The sequence below is a fragment of the Perissodus microlepis genome, chromosome 13 (assembly GCF_051167445.1).
Source record: "Perissodus microlepis isolate ML-2025 ecotype Zambia chromosome 13, ASM5116744v1, whole genome shotgun sequence".
NCBI classification, from domain to species: Eukaryota; Metazoa; Chordata; class Actinopteri; order Cichliformes; family Cichlidae; genus Perissodus; species Perissodus microlepis.
In genome coordinates this window covers 20,674,987-20,697,211 of record NC_140473.1, presented here as the reverse complement: position 1 = coordinate 20,697,211, position 22,225 = coordinate 20,674,987, and the positions used below count along the sequence as shown (strand labels likewise).

General features: G+C 40.4%; 1 protein-coding gene across 1 annotated transcript; it reads left to right on the top strand.

Moving 5' to 3' along the window:
* Positions 1 to 10,329: 10,329 nt before the first annotated feature.
* Positions 10,330 to 22,169, top strand: p4ha1b (prolyl 4-hydroxylase, alpha polypeptide I b). The gene is made up of 15 exons (XM_084949024.1): positions 10,330 to 10,559; positions 13,241 to 13,323; positions 13,453 to 13,549; positions 14,328 to 14,479; positions 14,735 to 14,872; positions 15,088 to 15,327; positions 16,327 to 16,553; positions 16,641 to 16,817; positions 16,941 to 17,011; positions 18,741 to 18,840; positions 18,974 to 19,027; positions 19,116 to 19,181; positions 20,212 to 20,280; positions 20,756 to 20,852; positions 21,127 to 22,169. Exons 1-15 carry the CDS (start codon positions 10,546 to 10,548, stop codon positions 21,195 to 21,197), a joined length of 1,656 nt encoding a protein of 551 aa, XP_084805150.1. The 5' UTR covers positions 10,330 to 10,545; the 3' UTR covers positions 21,198 to 22,169.
* Positions 22,170 to 22,225: the final 56 nt, after the last annotated feature.

Genomic DNA, 22,225 nt, shown 5'->3' with positions numbered 1-22,225 from the left:
CTTCTAGTTAAGGGCTAGAGGGAACAGCTCATGCATTTGCCAAATAACTTAAAGGAAATAGTTGTAGGACCGTCCGGGTAAATGCTGTTGTGTCTGTGTTTGAGCTGTTCTTTTTCCAGGGTATAATATCTTTAAGGTCTTTATAAAAAAGTGTAACCTCCTAAGGTACTTTAACCAAATATTAGTGGGGGAGTATGTATATGTTTGAGGTTGTATATATACTTTTGACCCCATCTGGATTAAAGAAAATCAAAAATAAATTTCAATTTGAGGACTTAATTATTTTTTTTAAAGTCTCTCTATTCTTAAATAAAGATGTATGCTGTAAAATCTTTCCACCCTGAAAAAAAACACAAGACTTCAAAGAAATCATTAAACAGTGTTGGATCAGGTGACCCTGAATCCTCCATTAGTCGTGCTGCGTTTGGACTAGGCTGCTTGGGGATTCCCATAATGCATTGAGTGTTTCTTCCTTAGTCACATTTTTGGTTTGTTCACATATGTGTTCATACACCTCTCCGCATTTAATTATTAATTATAACTAATCCCTGACACTCTCTTCCACAGCATGTCATCAGGTCACTTGGTGTTCGCTCTAGTGATGGTAAATTTGATTCTTTTTACTGAATCGAGTGTTAATGAGTCACTCACCAAAGTGAATCGGATTTTGAGTCATTTGATTCACTGAGTCAGTTGACCAGAGAGTGCAAAAATTTTACATTTTCACTCAAACTTAATTTGTTTCCCTTTTCATGTAAATCCCACTGCTAAGATGAATGATTAAAAAAAAAAAACAACAACAACAACTATTTTATAGAGAAAAAAAAGAGCAAAAACATTTCTAAAATTAAGCAATTTCCTATCAAAATTGCTTAATAAACATTTATTTTGTTTATTTGTATTTTATTAGTATTTTCCTTAAGTGTGTCAAATATATATTTTCTCATCTAAATGTCCACTGCGCTGTGAGCCAGGGGGCGGTAATGCGCCTTAACATTGGTTGCCAACCAAGAAGAAGAAGAAGCTGTGAGTCAGGAGGGAGGGGGTGAGTGAGTGATTCGTTCGGTCGCTCTATGATTCAGCACAGGAGGGAGGGGGTTAGTGAGTGAGTGAGTGATTCGTTCGCTCGCTCAATGATTCAGCACAGGAGGGAGGGGGTGAGTGAGTGAGTGATTCGTTCGCTCGCTCTATGATTCAGCACAGGAGGGAGGGGGTGAGCGAGTCCTGAGTGATTCGCTTACGCTTACGATTCAGCACAGGAGGGAGGGGGTTAGTGAGTCCTGAGTGATTCGTTCGCTCTTTGATTCAGCACAGGAGGGAGGGGGTTAGTGAGTCCTGAGTGATTCGTTCGCTCTTTGATTCAGCACAGGAGGGAGGGGGTTAGTGAGTGAGTGAGTGATTCGTTCGCTCTATGATTCAGCACAGGAGGGAGGGGGTGAGCGAGTCCTGAGTGATTCGCTTATGCTTACGATTCAGCACAGCAAGGGAGGGGATGAGTAGCTCAAATGTGTTGTTAGCATGTTAGCAGCGCGATGCTACTCTGAACCGAGGAGCTATTTTCTTGATGTGAGCTTCTACTCAGGGTTTTTTCTTCCAGTTCAGAGCAGAAAAGCTTTTGTTACAAAACCGGCTGTTGTTTTTTCCCCCCACAATTTTAATTATAAGCTAGATATATTTCTACTAATGGAATTAGTTTGCTAACAGCAACAGGGATGAGTCAGTGAGTCAGTTGGGCTTGTGAATCATGATTCACGAGTCAGTAAAGTGATTCTCGAGTATTGAACGATTCGTTCACGAATCGAAAATCACTAGTTCGCTCACTCTGCGGTAGAGTATCACTTCCTGTTCCTGCTCAAACACAGTGGTGTTTCTGAGTAGCTTATTTGCTTAGCAATTTAATTAACAACTTTTAAATACATTCTTCTTTCATAGTATAATCTTCACGTGCTTCATCCGAAGCACACTTTCTGTGTACTCACTACCTAATTTATAGCCAAAGTATTCACTCACTGTCTCTGTACTGTTTCGCTAGCTTAGCTTAGCTCGTAGCCGACTCGTTAGCACCATGGCTACTTCACCTGTCCCTCCTGCACTTTCTTGCTCATTGTGTCAGATGTTTAGTTACTCCTCGGCCTCCTTTAGCAGTAATGATATCTGTAACAAATGTAGCATATTTGCAGCTCTGGAGGCCAGGATTACTGAATTGGAGACTCGGCTTCGCACCCTTCATTCACCCGTAGCTAGCCAGGCCCCTGTAGCTGGTGCAGCCGAAGATAGCGTAGGCCCCGCTAGCTGTTCCCCGGCAGACCCCAAGCAGCTGGGGAAAGAGGGCGGCTGGGTCACGGTGAGGAGGAAGCATAGTCCTAAACAGAAGCCCCAGGTACACCACCAACCCGTTCATGTGTCTAACCGTTTTTCCCCACTTGGTGACACACCCGCCGGGGGTCAAACTCTGGTAATTGGTGATTCTGTTCTCAGACATGTGAAGCTAGAGACACCGGCAACCATAGTCAATTGTTTTCCAGGGGCCAGAGCAGGCGACATTGAAGGAAATTTAAAACTGCTGGCTAAGGGTAAACGTAAATTCAGTAAAATCATAATTCACGTCGGCAGTAATGACACCCGGTTACGCCAATCGGAGGTCACTAAAACCAATATTGAATCGATGTGCAACTTTGCTAAAACAATGTCGGACTCTGTAGTTTTCTCTGGTCCCCTCCCCAATCAGACCAGGAGTGACATGTTTAGCCGCATGTTCTCCTTAAATTGCTGGCTGTCTGAGTGGTGTCCCAGAAACGATGTGGGCTTCATAGATAATTGGCAAACCTTCTGGAGGAAACCTGGTCTTGTTAGGAGAGACGGCATCCATCCCACTTTGGATGGAGCAGCTCTCATTTCTAGAAATATGGACAAATTTATTAAACCCCCCAAAATATGACTATCCAGAGTTGGGACCAGGAAGCAGAGTTGCAGTCTTACACGCCTCTCTGCAGCTTCTCTCCTCCTGCTACCCCCCCAAAAACCCATCTCCATAGAGACTGTGTCAGCTTCCAAAAAGACAAAAAACAAACTAAAAACCAGCAACAAACAACTTAAACATAAACAATCAAAAAGAAAGAACAATACAGTATCCACATCTGAACCAAAGAGTAAAACAGTGAAATGTGGATTATTAAATATTAGGTCTCTCTCCTCCAAGTCTCTGTTAGTACATGACTTAATGATTGATGAACAAATTGATTTACTCTGCCTTACAGAAACCTGGTTGCAGCAGGATGATTATGTTAGTTTAAATGAATCAACACCCCCGAGTCATTCTAACTACCAGAAACCTCGAAGCACAGGCCGAGGGGGCGGTGTGGCAGCAATTTTTCACACCAGCCTATTAATTAATGAAAGACCAAGACAGACTTTTAATTCATTTGAAAGCCTGATGCTTAACATTGTCCACCCCAGCTGTGAAACTCAGAAACCAGTCTTACTTGTTATCATCTATCGTCCACCTGGGCCTTACACAGAGTTTCTGTCTGATTTCTCAGACTTTATATCTAATTTAGTTCTGAGCTCAAATAAAATAATTATTGTGGGTGATTTTAACATCCATGTAGATGCTAAAAATGACAGCCTCAACATGGCATTTAGTCTGTTATTAGACTCAATTGGCTTCTCTCAAAATGTAAAAGAACCCACCCACCACTTTAATCACACTCTAGATCTTGTTTTAACATATGGCATAGAAACTGAACATTTAACAGTGTTTCCTGAAAACCCTCTCCTGTCTGATCATTTCCTGATAACATTTACATTTACAATAATTGATTACACAGCGGTGGAGAGTAGATTTTATCAAAGTAGATGTCTTTCTGAAAGCGCTGTAACTAAGTTTAAGAATATAATCCATCCACTGTTATCATCTTCAATGCCCTGTACCAACACAGAGCAGAGCAGCTATCTGAACGCTACCCCAACAGAGGTCGATTATCTTGTTAATAATTTCACCTCCTCACTACGTACGACTCTGGATACTGTAGCTCCAGTGAAAACTAAAGTCTCTAATCAGAAGTACCTGACTCCGTGGTATAATTCTCAAACACGTACCCTAAAGCAGATGACTCGTAATCTGGAGAGGAAATGGCGTGTCACAAATTTAGAGGATCATCATTTAGCCTGGAGAAATAGTTTGCTGCTTTATAAGAAAGCCCTCCGCAAAGCCAGAACATCTTACTATTCATCACTGATTGAAGAAAATAAGAACAACCCCAGGTTTCTCTTCAGCACTGTAGCCAGGCTGACAAAGAGTCAGAGCTCTGTTGAGCCAACCATCCCTTTAACGTTAACTAGTAATGACTTCATGAACTTCTTCACAAATAAAATTTTTATCATTAGAGAAAAAATTACCAGTAATCATCCCACAGATGTAATATTATCTACAGCTACTCTTAGTACCATTGATGTTAAGTTAGACTCTTTTTCTCCAATTGATCTTTCTGAGTTAACTTCAATAATTACTTCCTCCAAACCATCAACGTGTCTTTTAGACCCCATTCCTACAAAACTGCTCAAAGAAGTCCTGCCATTGATTAATTCTTCGATCTTAAATATGATCAACCTATCTCTAATGGTCGGCTATGTACCACAGGCCTTCAAGCTGGCTGTGGTTAAACCTTTACTCAAAAAGCCATCTCTAGACCCAGCAGTCTTAGCTAATTATAGGCCAATCTCCAACCTTCCTTTCATATCAAAAATCCTTGAAAGAGTAGTTGTCAAACAGCTAACAGATCATCTGCAGAGGAATGGTTTATTTGAAGAGTTTCAGTCAGGTTTCAGAGCTCATCACAGCACAGAAACAGCTTTAGTGAAGGTTACAAATGATCTTCTTATGGCCTCTGACAGTGGACTCATCTCTGTGCTTGTCCTGCTAGACCTCAGTGCAGCGTTCGATACTGTCGACCATAATATCCTATTAGAGCGATTAGAACATGCTGTAGGTATTACAGGTACTGCACTGCAGTGGTTTGTATCATATCTATCTAATAGACTCCAATTTGTGCATGTAAATGGAGAGTCCTCTTCACACACTGAGGTTAATTATGGAGTTCCACAGGGTTCAGTGCTAGGACCAATTCTGTTTACATTATACATGCTTCCCTTAGGCAGCATCATTAGAAGACATAGCATACATTTTCACTGCTATGCAGATGACACCCAGCTCTATCTGTCCATGAAGCCAGATAACACACACCAATTAGTTAAACTGCAGGAATGTCTTAAAGACATAAAGACCTGGATGGCCGCTAACTTTCTGCTTCTTAATTCAGATAAAACTGAGGTTATTGTACTCGGCCCTGAAAATCTTAGAAATATGGTATCTAACCAGATTCATACTCTGGATGGCATTACCTTGGCCTCCAGTAACGCTGTGAGGAACCTTGGAGTCATTTTTGACCAGGACATGTCCTTCAACGCACATATTAAACAAATATGTAAGACTGCTTTCTTCCATTTGCGCAACATCTCTAAAATTAGAAATATCCTGTCTCAGAGTGACGCTGAAAAACTAGTTCATGCATTTATTACTTCCAGGCTGGACGACTGTAATTCATTATTATTAGGATGTCCAAAAAACTCACTGAAAAGCCTTCAGCTAATCCAAAATGCTGCAGCAAGAGTACTGACAGGGACTAGAAGGAGAGAGCATATTTCTCCTGTTTTGGCTTCCCTTCATTGGCTTCCTGTTAAATCCAGAATTGAATTCAAAATCCTGCTCCTCACATACAAGGTCTTAAATAATCAGGCCCCATCTTATCTTAATGACCTTGTAGTACCATATCACCCTATTAGAGCACTTCGCTCTCGCTCTGCAGGCCTACTTGTTGTTCCTAGAGTATTTAAAATTAGAATGGGAGGCAGAGCCTTCAGTTTTCAGGCCCCTCTTCTGTGGAACCAGCTTCCAGTTTGGATTCGGGAGACAGAAACTATCTCTACTTTTAAGATTAGGCTTAAAACTTTCCTTTTTGCTAAAGCATATAGTTAGGGCTGGACCAGGTGACCCTGAATCCTCCCTTAGTTATGCTGCAATAGACGTAGGCTGCCGGGGGATTCCCAAGATGCATTGAGTTTTTCCTTTCCAGTCACCTTTCTCACTCACTATGTATTAATAGACCTCTCTGCATTGAATCATATCTGTTATTAACCTCTGTCTCTCTTCCACAGCATGTCTTTTATCCTGTCTTCCTTCTCTCACCCCAACCGGTCGCAGCAGATGGCCGCCCCTCCCTGAGCCTGGTTCTGCCGGAGGTTTCTTCCTGTTAAAAGGGAGTTTTTCCTTCCCACTGTCGCCAAAGTGCTTGCTCATAGGGGGTCATATGATTGTTGGGTTTTTCTCTGTATCTATGAAGCGCCTTGAGGCGACTTTTGTTGTGATTTGGCGCTATATAAATAAAATTGAATTGAATTGAATTGAATTGAATTAGTCCTGTCTTCCTCCCCTCACCCCTAACCAGTCATGGCAGATGGCCACCCCATCTTCCAAAAAGGATTTTTTTTCCTTTCCATAGTCACCAAAGTGCTTTCTCGTGGGATTTCTTATGATTGTTTTCTTTGTATTATTGTTGTGAATTAGCGCTGTGAATTGAATCTCCAACAGAGAGGGTAACTGTACAGACAGTAACCATTCCTCCATCACACCTATCTGGAACAAAAGTAAAACAGGTATATTTATTGCCAGTTCTCTCTGCATGTAGACACTGTAGTCTTTGTATTTCAGTGTGTGAGCCAGAGACCGTGCTGGCTCCTGCTCTTCCAGGAACAGTTTGTGTTGAGTGAGCAACTTTACAATCTTCTGAATGCAGTGGGTGACCAGCCCGCTTTGTATGACCCCTACTATAGTCTTATCCTTGACTGATGCAGTGCAACAGTTAATTAAGAGAATTTTAATTTTAAAGATAAACATGCTAATCTTAAAGATTAACATGGAATAAAGTAATACATAATAATTATGTGTCTTTATTATGAATAAATATGAGTATTAGGTATAAAGAGCCGTTTGGTGATGAAGAGGATGCTGTGATAGTGATACACCTTGAGCTGGGCTGTTTAATCAGCTGCATAGAGCTGCAGAAATATTCCACAATACTACTGTATGCAGAAGAATGATGCAGCCCAGGTCACACATGCACATATATACTTTTGCTTATTGTAGCAGTATGGCATTCTAGATGGGAATGTCAAGACTGTATTTGCTAGGCATCAGCATGTTTGTAAAATTAGTGTGAATAGGTTTATTTTGATACCATTGTTTTGAGCTACAGCCTTATTGAATTACCAAGAAAGCCATATGTTTATAATGAGGTAAACTTGCTTGTCTCTTTGAATTATGCTGACTGTATCTAGCTGAATCTGCATTTTTGTCTCAAGGTTTCTCACTGCATATTTCAGTGGGTGGTGTAAAGGCCAGGGCCAACTCCCCAGACCTCCAATCCTGATTTTTTTTTACAGCTCAGTGCTTTAGAAATGGACCTTGTCATCATGCTGGGAGAATTCTCAGCTTTACATGCCCTTTACCCTTTCCTCTGCACGAACCTGAAAGCCAAGCCCCCACTGCGATCCTGGAGGGAGCTCTCTATCAGAGCTCTGCCTCCCAGGCTTCGGACTACCGAATTATCAAGAATCTAGATATCACACATGTAGTCAACACCACTGCCAACAGTCCTAATGCTATTTTAATCACTATGCTACTAGAACCTGGTGGAGGCACTGCCACTGACATCTAGCTTCATTAACACTACACTTAAGTCTGAGCCTGGTCCACTGCAGTTTCAAAGAAAAAAGGGAATGCACAGCCCCCAATGTGAACTTCCTGCGTCAGATACTAACTTATGAGGAGCAGCTGTTTGGGAGCAGACTTACCGCCTTGGACGACATCTGTTGATGACTGTGGGGAAAATGGGAACGGAAAGCAGTATACTTTTTTTTCTTTTTAAGTGGAGACTGAGAAGCTGCAGGGAAAAAACACGAGATCTCGGTTCACTATCCAAGTCCTCACTCTAAGCTGTCATATTTCAGATTATACAGATGTGAATTTGTAACCTCTGTAAGCCTCAGTATAACACTTATGACATTTTGCTTGGTGACAGTTGATAGAACATGTACATTAATAAGGAAATTTTATTTAACTTTACATAAGAAAGGTTTATTCTCTTCAGTTTCACTCAGTGAAGCGTTGCTCATGTGGATATCTAAGATGACTAAGGCTTGCAAATAGCCAGTGTTTATCACAGACATATACAGGGAGTGCAGAATTATTAGGCAAATGAGTATTTTGTCCACATCATCCTCTTCATGCATGTTGTCTTACTCCAAGCTGTATAGGCTCGAAAGCCTACTACCAATTAAGCATATTAGGTGATGTGCATCTCTGTAATGAGAAGGGGTGTGGTCTAATGACATCAACACCCTATATCAGGTGTGCATAATTATTAGGCAACGTCCTTTCCTTTGGCAAAATGGGTCAAAAGAAGGACTTGACAGGCTCAGAAAAGTCAAAAATAGTGAGATATCTTGCAGAGGGATGCAGCAGTCTCAAAATTGCAAAGCTTCTGAAGCGTGATCATCGAACAATCAAGCGTTTCATTCAAAATAGTCAACAGGGTCGCAAGAAGCGTGTGGAAAAACCAAGGCGCAAAATAACTGCCCATGAACTGAGAAAAGTCAAGCGTGCAGTTGCCAAGATGCCAGTTGCCACCAGTTTGGCCATGTTTCAGAGCTGCAACATCACTGGAGTGCCCAAAAGCACAAGGTGTGCAATACTCAGAGACATGGCCAAGGTAAGAAAGGCTGAAAGACGACCACCACTGAACAAGACACACAAGCTGAAACGTCAAGACTGGGCCAAGAAATATCTCAAGACTGGTTTTTCTAAGGTTTGATGGACTGATGAAATGAGAGTGAGTCTTGATGGGCCAGATGGATGGGCCCGTGGCTGGATTGGTAAAGGGCAGAGAGCTCCAGTCCGACTCAGACGCCAGCAAGGTGGAGGTGGAGTACTGGTTTGGGCTGGTATCATCAAAGATGAGCTTGTGGGGCCTTTTCGGGTTGAGGATGGAGTCAAGCTCAACTCCCAGTCCTACTGCCAGTTTCTGGAAGACACCTTCTTCAAGCAGTGGTACAGGAAGAAGTCTGCATCCTTCAAGAAAAACATGATTTTCATGCAGGACAATGCTCCATCACACGCGTCCAAGTACTCCACAGCGTGGCTGGCAAGAAAGGGTATAAAAGAAGAAAAACTAATGACATGGCCTCCTTGTTCACCTGATCTGAACCCCATTGAGAACCTGTGGTCCATCATCAAATGTGAGATTTACAAGGAGGGAAAACAGTACACCTCTCTGAACAGTGTCTGGGAGGCTGTGGTTGCTGCTGCACGCAATGTTGATGGTGAACAGATCAAAACACTGACAGAATCCATGGATGGCAGGCTTTTGAGTGTCCTTGCAAAGAAAGGTGGCTATATTGGTCGCTGATTTGTTTTTGTTTTGTTTTTGAATGTCAGAAATGTATATCTGTGAATGTGGAGATGTTATATTGGTTTCACTGGTAAAAATAAATAATTGAAATGGGTATATATTTGTTTTTTGTTAAGTTGCCTAATAATTATGCACAGTAATAGTCACCTGCACACACAGATATCCCCCTAAAATAGCTAAAACTGAAAACAAACTAAAAACTACTTCCAAAAACATTCAGCTTTGATATTAATGAGTTTTTTGGGTTCATTGAGAACATGGTTGTTGTTCAATAATAAAATTATTCCTCAAAAATACAACTTGCCTAATAATTCTGCACTCCCTGTACAGTCTGTAGTGTTTACACTGGGCATTTCAGTTGAGACATAATGCAGTTAACAATTTGCCCCTCTGCGCGCGCGCGCGCGCGCACACACACACACACACACACACACGTAGCTCCACCCTGTTGAATTCAGTTGCATGCAGAAGGAATTCACTCCCTACCAATAATTTTTCTGGAATGTGGGAGGAAGATGATGAAAAATGTCTGTTCGTTCAATGTAAACGTTACAAAACTACACAAAACATCTGCTGAATGGAGATGATGGGCCCGGAGTGCAGATGCATACATGCAAAGTTGAGCACATAGGTTTTAGAGAAAGAGGAGAAAGAAAATATCTATTGGCAGTCTTTTAACAGGTGGCATGTGACCTCACTGGAACGATTTCCACATTAAACTCCAAAATACTCATCTTCGGTCGTGTCGGTACGGGTCAACACTATTACAGGCACCTCCCCTAGCAATTTACAAACGACAGCCCCCTAAGTTTTCAGAAGCAGAGAGTGTATGCATGTGAGTCTGCACGTAGCATCCAGCCCCATCCTTTTAGAAATACAGCCCGAACCACCAGATAGCCAATAGTGCACCGAATCATCACAGACAGGAAGAGCCACCGGACCGAGTCTCCAACTTCAGACCGTTAACTTCACTGAATCGGCGTGGGCTTCAGGGAGAGACCCCGACGGCTTCTGCTACAGGATGCTCTCGATTAGGTGACTATGGACCCCTTGAGTGAGATAAGAAATGTAGGCTTATCTAGAAAATGTGTTTACATTTCAGATAGTCACCAGTTTACAGATTACGTCTTTTCACAGTGTTTGTCGCTGTTACCAACAGCAACCGTTGTTGCTGCCAACTGATTTGCTGTGCGAGCTTTGAGCTAGCGGCAATGAAAAGTAGAACAAAAATAAACCAAGTTTTCGGTTTCTGTGTTGTGGGTCAAAACAAAGATTATACTACTAAACTAAGCAGGAGGCAATGAGATGACCTGAACCAGTTAGTTAAACTAGAAAATAGCAAGAAAAGAAAACGTAACCTGGCTTTTCCCTGTGAAACTTTAGCTAGCTTTAGTTTTCCGGTATTCCAGCGCAATGCAGCGTGGGATGCTTCTGCCGTCACTTTGCTTTATGCCTCATTTAACAGCCTCTATACATTTTATTTGTTAATGGCAAACATTTTTCACATTTAGTCTGTCATATTTCATACTGAGTAATCACATAGTCTTATGGCAACAAGGAGATAAAATGTCATATCGAGCTACAAGCTTTGTTTATATGCAAGTCCGATTTACTTAATGTAATTAAATGTAGCTTCCTCCCCAAAACAACACCAACCAATAAGTAAAAGCCTTCCTGCTGCTGTTCAGTCTGCAGCATTCATTAACTGAGTTTTGCAGGTAATATCAGACTCCATCGGGCAGTGTGCAGTCCTCACGCAGGAGGGAGGGGCGAAGACGTGGCAGTCCTCTTCCATGCACGTCCTGTGCTATCTGACTCCATAGCTGGAAAACTTGGAGACATTTTGTGCGATGAAGGAAGTTTCTCAGGGCAGACTCTCAAAAAGAAAATTGTTTTTGTCAGGAGCAGGTTTAAACTTGGTTATAACGTATTGCGAAGCCAGTTAGGCTATTAAAATTGTGCTTTTTTTGTCTGGGTGTTGTTTGTTTCATTACGTTTCCCCCCTGTATTTATCTTAAATATTCCTTATGTATACTATGGATTAGTTATGTTCTCATCATAACAGGTAAATAAGTTTTAGAGTTTGTTTAAAAAAAAAAAAAGTACTAAATATGCACCAACATCTAATTGTCTATATGGATTTCGAGCTCTTTCTTTTAACACTTATTTCACTCTCATTGTGGCTGTTGCTGCTGCCCGGTACAACGTTTACAGCCCTATAGCTGAAAGTTGATTAGGAAAGCAGGGAGTGGTACAAGTGACATGACAGGATAAAGGCAAGTAAACTAGTAAACTGCTTTATCACATGACTTTATGGATTTACATCCATCCAAGGAATTTTTAAGGGTGGATACTTTTGAGGAAACGCGAACCCTGTGGTCCAACCAAAAGGAGTTGCCTTTTAGATTACACATGAACTGGTTTCTAGGTCAGTAAGACTTTGTTTTTATTCTTAGTTTTTTTTTTAATATGGGGTGTACCAACATGCTTATTAACACAATCACCTCCTTTCACTTCCATGTGTGGCATGACCAGAACACTTGGTTTGAAATTAGAAATGTTCAATATACAGCTATCATTTTTGGATCACACTTAACTGAGTGTGAAAGAAGATTGTAGTAATTACCCTATCATTACACTGGGTACAATAATTGCATTCTTCAAAACTTTTATCTTGGAAATCAGAAAGTGGAAGAGGCTGTTTATGGCTTTTAAGTGGCAGCACACATTATGCAGTTGCAGAAGTAGCTTGGTAGCAGTAGAGGATAATGGTAAGTTGTGTCTCGCTTCAGGTTTTTTTTCCACCCTCTCTGCTTCCTTCTGCTGACCTAAATTGAAATCTCATATGAAGTCACTCTATTTTTTATTCTCATACAAGACTTGCCCTTGTGGCAGAGTCGAACCTGCCTCAGCCTGCTGCTGGCTTACACTGAATAGTTTATGTATGCTTCATGACCTTCATTTTGCCTGTGCGCTTATGGGTGTGTGTGTGTATTTGTGTTTACACTATATTCATAACAAACCATCTCACTTGGCCAAGCAGCAGGCGTTTTATAATGTGGGAGATTTTTGGTCTTGATTCTTTTGGCTTAATTTCTTTCCAAAACTTTTGTCCAAGTCTGCTCTCTTTCTATTTTTCTTTTGAAAAACAAAAAGCCAAAATGTGATGTGCCACAGGCCAACATGGTTCGGTTTGGGTATATTTACAGTCTTAGTAGTTTGGAATTTTTTAGTACATTCTTGAGATAAATAAGTGATCTAATTTTGATGCCGATCATGGCATGTGGCATGTTGTGGACATCCCAGAATATTTAAAAGCAAAATTCTTGCACATTTACCCTGAATTTCTGTTATGTGGGTAAGAAAAAAAATTAGCACCACAGTAAAATTTGCGTGGACGCAGACTATTTGGAGTATAAAGAAGTGCATGTAAGAATGCACAATGGAGTCATGCATTCTCCTGTAATTTGTGGCTGCAAGAAGCAAAAGATCACAGTGCTGCCTGTCCCAGGCCTAACTGCCAGCCTCAAAGCTAAACCAGACATATTTTAGCAGTGTGTCTGGTTTAGCTCTTTAATTATATGACTAGAATAAATTGGATTATGGTGATACCTTATCATAGAAATTAAAATGTCTTCAAAATAGGTAGGTCACTCACTGACTCTTTTAATCTGCACGTTTTATTAATTTAATGTTCTTCTCTCACTCTTTGTCAGAATGGAGCTGCCGTGTTATTGTTTATTGCTGCTGAGCTGCCTGCAGTCGCTCTCAGCCCACGCTGACTTCTTCACTTCTACAGGTAAAAGACTTGTGTTATGTTACTACACACACAGAAGGCGAAGAAATTTTAAAGCTCGTACTAATTTTATAAGATTAGCATAGTTTATCATTTCAGTGTTTGCAATTAATATGTGTTTGTTTCTTTCAGGCCAGATGACAGATCTGTTGTACACAGAAAAAGATCTTGTTACCTCTTTGAAGGACTACATCAGAGCAGAGGAGAGCAAACTAGAGCAGATCAAACGGTGAGTTTGTCAACTCCTGGGTGTGATTTGCTGTTGGGGGCATTTCTCCCTTCTCGTTGTCATGTCCTTGCGTCTTCTAAATTATTTTTATCCCAGTGCCAAAGTCAACCAAGCACCGCAATCGCTAGCTAAAATAGAGAGAAATAAAAAGGATACAGAGTGCGGAAACATTCCAACTGTGTCAACCACATGCCTGATCATTTCCATCAGAATCCCCTACAAAGATGAGATATGCAGCTTCTTGTTTCAACTTTCTTAACTACAGTTATGTACCGGGGCAGCTGACTCACATCGCACCGTTAGAAAACTTTGATATGAAGGAGTGGGTCTCTGAATTAATGTTACCTGCACAATGTTGCAACTGGTACAGCTGCTGTGTGGAGAAGCCACACTCCTGTATGAAAAGATCAACCCTAAGCTGACCCTCATTCACTGGATGAAGTTAGGACCTGTGATCCGTGATGCTTTAGGACACGTTACAGAGCCGAGTCAGCAGTAAACGAGAATTTAATTCTGACAGGTTTATTGGGTTTATTGTTGTTTATTGGATTTGGATGATAGTATTGATTGATAATGACTGATAATATCGCAGCTATCAACTTCATTTAAAAAATAATTTGCAAGTGTCTATAAACATTGTGGTTAGCTCCATGTTTAATTTCTGAAGTTGCTTTCCTGAAACTCCATAAATATTATATATATGACAGCCGTAATAATAGGTAACTTACTTACAAGTGTAATCAACACACTTTAATCCATATTACCTTTTTTGTGATAGGTGGGCTGAAAAATTGGATTCCTTGACAGTTACTGCCACGCAGGACCCTGAAGGCTTTCTGGGACACCCTGTGAATGCCTTCAAACTGGTGAAGAGGTTGAACACAGAGTGGGGGGACCTGGAGAGTCTTGTGCTTCGTGACACCACTGGAGGTATGAACAGTAAAGCCCAGGTTCAAATAATAACACTGTAATATTTGGTTTTATAAATGAGTGGTAAAAACTTGCAGAAAAAGTGCAACACAGAAGTACACTAAAACATTGACTTGTTTGTTTTAGCTGTATGTGGATGGATGAAACTCCCATCTATCTGTTCACCTCATGAAATTTTAAGAGAAAGTGTTAAATGTCATTTTGAGTGATTAATGTGTCCACACATAGAATACTTTATCGTGCCATTTTTCTCAGGATTTATTTCCAACCTGACCATCCAGAGACAGCACTTCCCAAATGACGAGGACCAGACCGGAGCTGCCAAAGCTCTCATCCGGTTACAAGACACTTACAGACTTGATGCCAACACCATCTCTACGGGAAACTTACCTGGTAAAATCCTCCGAACAGTTGCATGTCACACGTAAATGGCATGAGTTCACATGCCCATGGGCCTATTTGTTCATTAAGGTTTCAAATGTACAGATATAAAGACAAAGTGACTGCCACGAAAGTCACAATAAATGTCAGACTATGTGAGTTTTTTGGGGGAAGGGTTTGATTGTTTTCTGATTTCTTTTCCCCCTCCTGTGTGTACTCCTAACTAGGAGTGAAATACAAGAGCCACATGACAGCAGAGGACTGTTTTGAGCTGGGGAAAATTGCCTACTCCGATGCCGATTACTACCACACAGAGCTGTGGATGGCCCAGGCCCTGAAACAGCTCGATGAGGGAGAGGAGTCCACTTTAGATAAGGTGACAGTGATCGACTACCTCAGCTACGCCATTTACCAGCAGGGGGAGCTGGAGCGTGCAATGGAGTATACAAAGAGGTTGATTGAACTGGGTGAGTCTCTTCATATTCGAAAGAATTAAGAAGTAAGACTGTAATAGTGTGGAACTTGCTTTAATTTGGCCAAACAAAATAAATTATTGTTGGGTATTTTAAGCAGCAAGGTTTAGACTGAAGGACAGACTAAACAGAGGTGAGGCACAGGTCAACATTTCCGAGCCAGACAGACATAAACAGTTCAGGCAGTTGCTATGTTTGGGGCATAACATCTGTGCTGTAACAAATCTGTGGAGTCTTGTCTCAAAACGCTGCTGTTTGTACCAGCAAAACAGTTATCTGTATAGCACAATTCACAGAGAGGTGAAATCTATTTTTTAAAAATATCTTGAGTGCATTATGAACTAGTAGAAGGATTTAAGACAATCAAAGCTCAAAACCAATAGAGTGCGAAATAGCTTCCTTACCCGAGCTGCTGTCTCCATCACACCTCTTTGCCAATCAGTGCACCAATTCAAAGGACTATAACCAGCTACACACACACAAACAGTTTTTAGGTCTGTGACTTGCTTATGTTCGCACACCCACCCTTTTCTTCAGAGACTACTAGTATGAGAAGTTGCATACAAAGCCACTTTAAAGCATTGAGCTACTTTTTAGTAGAAATATTTATACTTTCATATTCTGTAGTAACTATAGCAACCATTTGTACTGCTGTTTTCTTCTGTCCAAGAAAGTGACACTGTCAGCTATCAGTTTAGCAGTAGTAAACAGTCCCCTTGCTGTTATTTTGAAAGTTATGTTGCTTCCTGGGCCATGTCCTGCTATAAGGGTGCCAAAGCACCCAAAGGACATTGTCCCAATGGATTCCAGTGTCTCAGACTGCAGCTTTTGACAGTAGTCCTCCATCTGAGTTGAAGTCATCATTACTGACTGATGGCATATATTTGTCATGTTAGAAGCGATGTTGTTGTGATGGTTGGCATTGTGACAGTTTTAGTTTGCTTTGCTGCTTGTAATCACCACTGATGTTTTCTCCTGGTGTTTCACACGTAGACCCAGAGCACCCACGTGGCAAGAGCAACCTGAAGTACTTTGAGTTTCAGTTGGAGAAGCAAAAAAAGGCTGCAGAGGAAGAAGCTCCAAAACAGAAGGAGCGCGAGAAAAGAGAAACAGCTGAAAAGAAGAAGAAGAAGAAGCAGAAGAAGTCCAAAAAGGCTTTCTCTCTGATCCCAGAAAGGGAGAAATATGAGATGCTTTGCCGTGGAGAGGGTATCAAAATGGTGAGGAAGAGCTGAAAGCAATTTATAACTTGCATACTGTAACTCAGTTTTAACTTTTTGTGTGCTCTTTTCTTTTCTCTAAATCAGACGCCTCGTAGGCAGAGCAGGTTGTTCTGTCGTTACTACGATAACAATCGTAACCCCAGTTTACTGCTGGCGCCCGTCAAACAGCAGGATGAGTGGGACCGCCCCTACATTGTTCGCTACCTTAACGTCATCTCTGATGCAGAAATTGAGAGAATCAAGCAGCTGGCAAAACCACGAGTAAGCAGTTCAGATTTTAGGATTTCATAGGTGGTTTGGGATGGCAAAGGATGGGAGGTCAAAGCTGTTATTAGCAACGCATACTTTAACATCTTTATGTGTTTATCTGTGTGTGCTTCACAGCTACGCAGGGCAACCATCTCCAACCCCATCACAGGAGTGCTGGAGACAGCTTCTTACAGGATCAGTAAAAGGTAAGACAGAGCATGATGATGAGGAGGAGAAAATCTTATTTTCCCCTTTAATAACTGAGCTCACGTCTTCTTCCTTACTCCCATCTGATCACAGCTTCATGTTTCTGCCCCTCATATAGGCCATCCTAAAGGCTCTTGAGCTGAAGCACTCTCTCCTGCTGAAAATCCGTTTTCTAAAAATAAAGAAACATCTGTAGCTTTTTTCCCCCAAATAATGCAGAAATGAAAGGGAAATGCTAAATTACTAGCGCGACTGAATATGTAGCTATTTGTGGGGACCTTTTTATGGGTCTGTTTCTGCTCAAGTGTCTGCTCCACGGAGGTAACACATGAAGGTAGCAGAGGGGAAAAATATTACTCTTTTACTAGTTGATACTAACATTATTTCTTTTGTGAGCTGCCTTTTCTTTCCCTCTTTTTCTCCTTATTATGTTTTGTCCGTCCTTGTGCATGTGTGCTTCCGCAGTCCATTTTCCTTCCTTCTTTGATACTACTCTTCCTGCTTCTACGTGTCCTGCTGTTGGAAATGCTGTAGTTAACGGGAGCTGTGGTGACTGAACCCCATTCAAGAAAATCCCTGTGAGGTAAGGGGTCAAAGATCACTTGGAAGGACTCTCTCCCTTCCCCTGCTCATTTGACTTCATATCTATACCAGGCTACCTGAGTTTACCCGTGCTGGATTTTTATGTCCCATAGCATTGGTTGGAAATCACTTTCCAATACAAGGATATTTTTCTGTAGTTCTACATTTTGTACAAGTTCTGTTTTAAAAAAGAGACATTGTGAAACATCAAAGGCCTATGTAGTGCAGATAAATGACCGTTCAATTTTTATAGATGCCTGTTTTAAATTCAAATTTAAATCCCATCCTAAAAATAGCACGTTAGCAGCCCACCAAAACCCCATGCTTTCTTTGGTTTTACTGCAGTTGGTAGTTAATGTGTGTGGGTGTCAGGGTGTGGTGTTTCTTTTAAAGTTTTGTATGCATGCATGACAGCCGGCACGTCTTTCTAACTTGAGTGAACTTGAGGTAACAGACAGATGGAAGAAATCAGAACAGTTTGAACCCCATTTAAACGACTGCAAGAGACTTAAGGAAAGAATCCACTGGCTCATGCTTCATTCAATACCCATTTATAAAATATGACCTATCAGTACAAACTGAATGAAAAAAGATGACACACACAGACACAGGTGTTAATGCTGATCTGCAGGCATTCAAACATGATGAAGAAGCTATATGGGCGAAGAATCATCTCGCTGCCTTTGTAACATCTTAAAAAAACTTGTTTTCCTCAACCCACATTAGAGTTTGTTTGAATTGTCTCTCATATAATGGCAACTGCAAGTTCGTGTTAAGAGGTTGGACATTTTTATTTTGTTTTTAGTGGATATTATGGCCAGAATTTTTTTTTTTTATCTAGTCCTAAACCACACTATAGAAATATCTTCAAAGATATTCATTAGATATTGTAAATCTGGATATTGTTCCCATTTTCCATTCCCTTTTCACCTCTACTTCGCTTCTGTATCCTAATATTGCCATTTACAAACTCACGTTGGTTTTTGTTGGCTTTTGATTCCAAGTTTCCTGCGTAGCATGCCTCTCGGACACTTTTTACAGAAGAAAATTTTATTACCATCTAGTGGATAAAATGTGTGCCTTACTGAAATATGTTTCCCATGCTGTTTCATTCTTAGTCTCTCTGTGTTCCCTTCTATATTCCAGTGCTTGGCTCACTGAATATGATGATCCACTGATTGAAATGATCAATGACAGAATTGAAGGTGTCACCGGGCTTGAAGTGGACACTGCAGAAGAGTTACAGGTAAAAAAGTTATTTCAAAACCAACAAAAAACTGTACATGACCACCAAAGCAAATATGAAGCAAACAAGCTTCCCTGGCCTCCTATGTACATCTGTTAGAAACTGATTTTTTTTTACATGTACTTGTCTGCAGGTTGCAAATTATGGTGTTGGAGGTCAATACGAACCTCACTTTGACTTTGGAAGGGTACGTTCTTTTTCAGTTTGCCACAGTTAATGTGCTGCTGCATTAATGTGGTAGGATGTTTAACATGGTATTGGTTATCTCCGTACAGAAAGATGAGCCAGATGCCTTTAAAGAGCTGGGAACTGGGAATCGTATTGCAACGTGGCTTTTCTATGTGAGTAATCACCCCTTTGGACGAACATTAACCTTCTTTTATTTATTGAAGTTTGATTTTTACTATACTAATTGCCTATGCTGGTACTGAAATTAATTTAGCAGTCAGTGACACAGTCATTGTTATAATTAAAGTAGACATTGTTGACTTATAAGTCTGCATATTTGATAATACTGAGAAAACTATCTTATTAAGTTTCAGTATACAAATTAAGAATGAACCCTGTCACTGCACATAGTGCTAGCAAAGGGCTAGCATAGTATCGAGGGCTAGCTGTCATCTATGACTATGGGCTTTAGTGTCTTTGCTGTGATAGGACAAAATTTACTCTGCTGATGTGATAAGGGAATCATAGCATCTAAATTCTCAATTCAAATACAGTACGTTTAATATTATTACTTAATCGGAAAGTCATGTGACTCCTCACCTTGAAACAGTGTCACAAAGCTACTACATGAGTGAGGGGCCATGCATGGTAAGTAATGAGGAACACGGGTAAATTTGGAAACAGGAGGATTTTATTTTACTCAAAAAATGCACAAAACTATTTACAAAAATTAAATTTGAAATAAGTTCTAGGAACCTCAGCAAAAGAGGTCAAATAATCTGAACTCAAATCAGACTCAGAAATTAAAAAACGGACTAATAAAATGAACTAACTGCTTAAACAAAACCAAACGCAACTGAGCAGAAATTCACTCAGCATGCATGAAACAAATGGAAACTTAAGTCTTGGCTGATCACACCAACTTAGACACACTGGGAAGCAAAATAAATAATGATCTGTTATTGATCTGTTATCCAGAGAAACCACATACTGTAGCAGCTAATTTAACAGCTACTTCAGCATAAATAATACATTGAACATAAGATTAAACACATTAACAGTGTTTACTTTACAAAAGTTAATTAAATCTGCATGCTACACACAAGAACTATTCTATCTTCAACTTCATTTTATATGAAACTAACGATCTCATATAAGTTGGATAAATTACACTGCTGGATTTTTCTTCTGTCTCTGTTGTAGATGAGTGACGTAGCAGCAGGTGGAGCCACAGTATTCCCAGATGTTGGTGCAGCAGTTTGGCCTCAAAAGGTAAATGTTGATATTACTCCTCTTATAAATGTCCATTAATATTGATTTTCCAGCTAATCCTATTATGTAACAAACTGAAGGATTTTGTAAAAAAGGTCACAGATGTCCATAATAAAGTACACGCCGTACATAATAAAAGAGAAAAATATACTTATTCAAGCACTTTTTCTCTCCAAAACACATTTTATTAATGGTAAAGGAACGTTTTCATCCAATATAAGCTCATTTAGAAGAAATAACTGCCAATTTGTTCATAAAAGGATTCTTTCATGTGCCCCCATGCTCTTATAATGTTTTTAACTGCCATTTTAATAGTCCCAGTAATGTATAGCAAGAGAACACATGTATTTAAATATTGCTTTATTTATCATTTCACTTCTGAGAAATCTGTTGCAAGTACTTTAGGAGACCAAGTCTTGGCTCTCTGAGATGATGTGCAGAACTACTTAACCTCTGATGCCTGTTTGTTTTCCAGGGTACTGCAGTGTTCTGGTACAATCTGTTTGCCAGCGGGGAGGGAGATTACAGCACTCGACATGCAGCTTGTCCAGTGTTGGTGGGCAACAAGTGGGGTGAGTTTCCGTTGAGCCTGTGTCCTCCACCTCCCTCAACTCTATTTACACTTTTAAGCATTAAAATTATATTTAACAATTAAGACAATGCCATTTAAAAAGTCTGAAAAACACATTTTAGTGTCAATCACTGCTTGATTAATAATGTTACTACACTGGCCAAAATAATTGTGATTTTACAGATGTTTTACATATTTAAATGTGTGAGTGTGTGTGTCTGTGTAAGACTGGGCTTATGATTAATCTATCTGTTTATTTTTCTTTCCATCATCAGTATCAAACAAGTGGATTCATGAAAGAGGCCAGGAGTGGAGGCGACCTTGTGGCCTAAGTGATTCTGAATGATTGTCCTCATCACCTTCGTGCCCCTCTCTTCCCCTCCTTGTGAAACACCCAGGACTAAAGAACTCTGCTGCAGATCACAGCGTGATGATGGATACACATGGATACAAAGAGTCTAAATGGCTCACCTCCTTTCTATAAACACTGACTTGTGTTTTTTCTTTCCTCTCGCTCTCCACTTGTTAGTCAGTTTCAGAGACTGTTTTGGTTAATGTCAAACTCCTGGACTGTATTGGCATTAAGGTGCCAAGGTGACATGTTCATAAGGTTTTGTTGGATGGTTTTGAGAAACACTTGAGCCCCTTTGTGTGCACTCTGAATGAACCTTAGAAAATACTAAACTGCATCAGAGATGTTTGTCTTTCCTGACAAGTCAGTTTATGTTCAGGCTGAGCTTTCCCTGGGAAACACTCCAAAGAATTTAAAATTATGACCATAATCTAGGATTGTGGGGTTTTTTTGGTGGAAAAATAAACACTTTATTCCCTGTAAGCTGTGTAAAGATCCAGAAGTGGTTTTAGTTACTTGCAGTCTATACAGTACGTTATCACATGTTGCTGATCTCCCTAAATGCCACTGTTTATCACTCATTGTTGCAAAATGTAGTGTGCGCACATGCATGGGTACACTTACAGAGAGGTGCATACACCCCGATACTGCATAACATTAATTTTATATTTATGTTTTTCCTGGATTTAATCCTCATTGTTTTAGTGTTATGCGAGGGGGGAAAACAAGCAGATGCACTACATTTTCCCATAATGGAGTCAAATAGTGATTCTTTAGAGTAGGTTTGGAAGAGTGTGACCAATGCCTTCAGTGTATATAATGTGTTGGGTTTTTTTTAAGAAAGAGGCATTTTATTTATATGTCCTAAAAACAAGTTTATGTTGTTTATGCTTTAAATGGAAAAAAACAATGCTTTTTTCTTTTCTACAATAAACTACGTTACAATAAATAAGATGATCAACTGTCCTTCTGCAGTGTGTGTGTGTGTGTGATGGGATTTTTTTTGGGGGGGGGGGGATTGA

Coding starts and splice junctions, on each gene's coding strand:
- p4ha1b (XM_084949024.1), top strand. Junction 17,012..18,740: donor TCTTACAGGATCAGTAAAAG/GTAAGACAGAGC, acceptor TCTATATTCCAG/TGCTTGGCTCACTGAATATG. Junction 19,182..20,211: donor TTGCAACGTGGCTTTTCTAT/GTGAGTAATCAC, acceptor TCTCTGTTGTAG/ATGAGTGACGTAGCAGCAGG.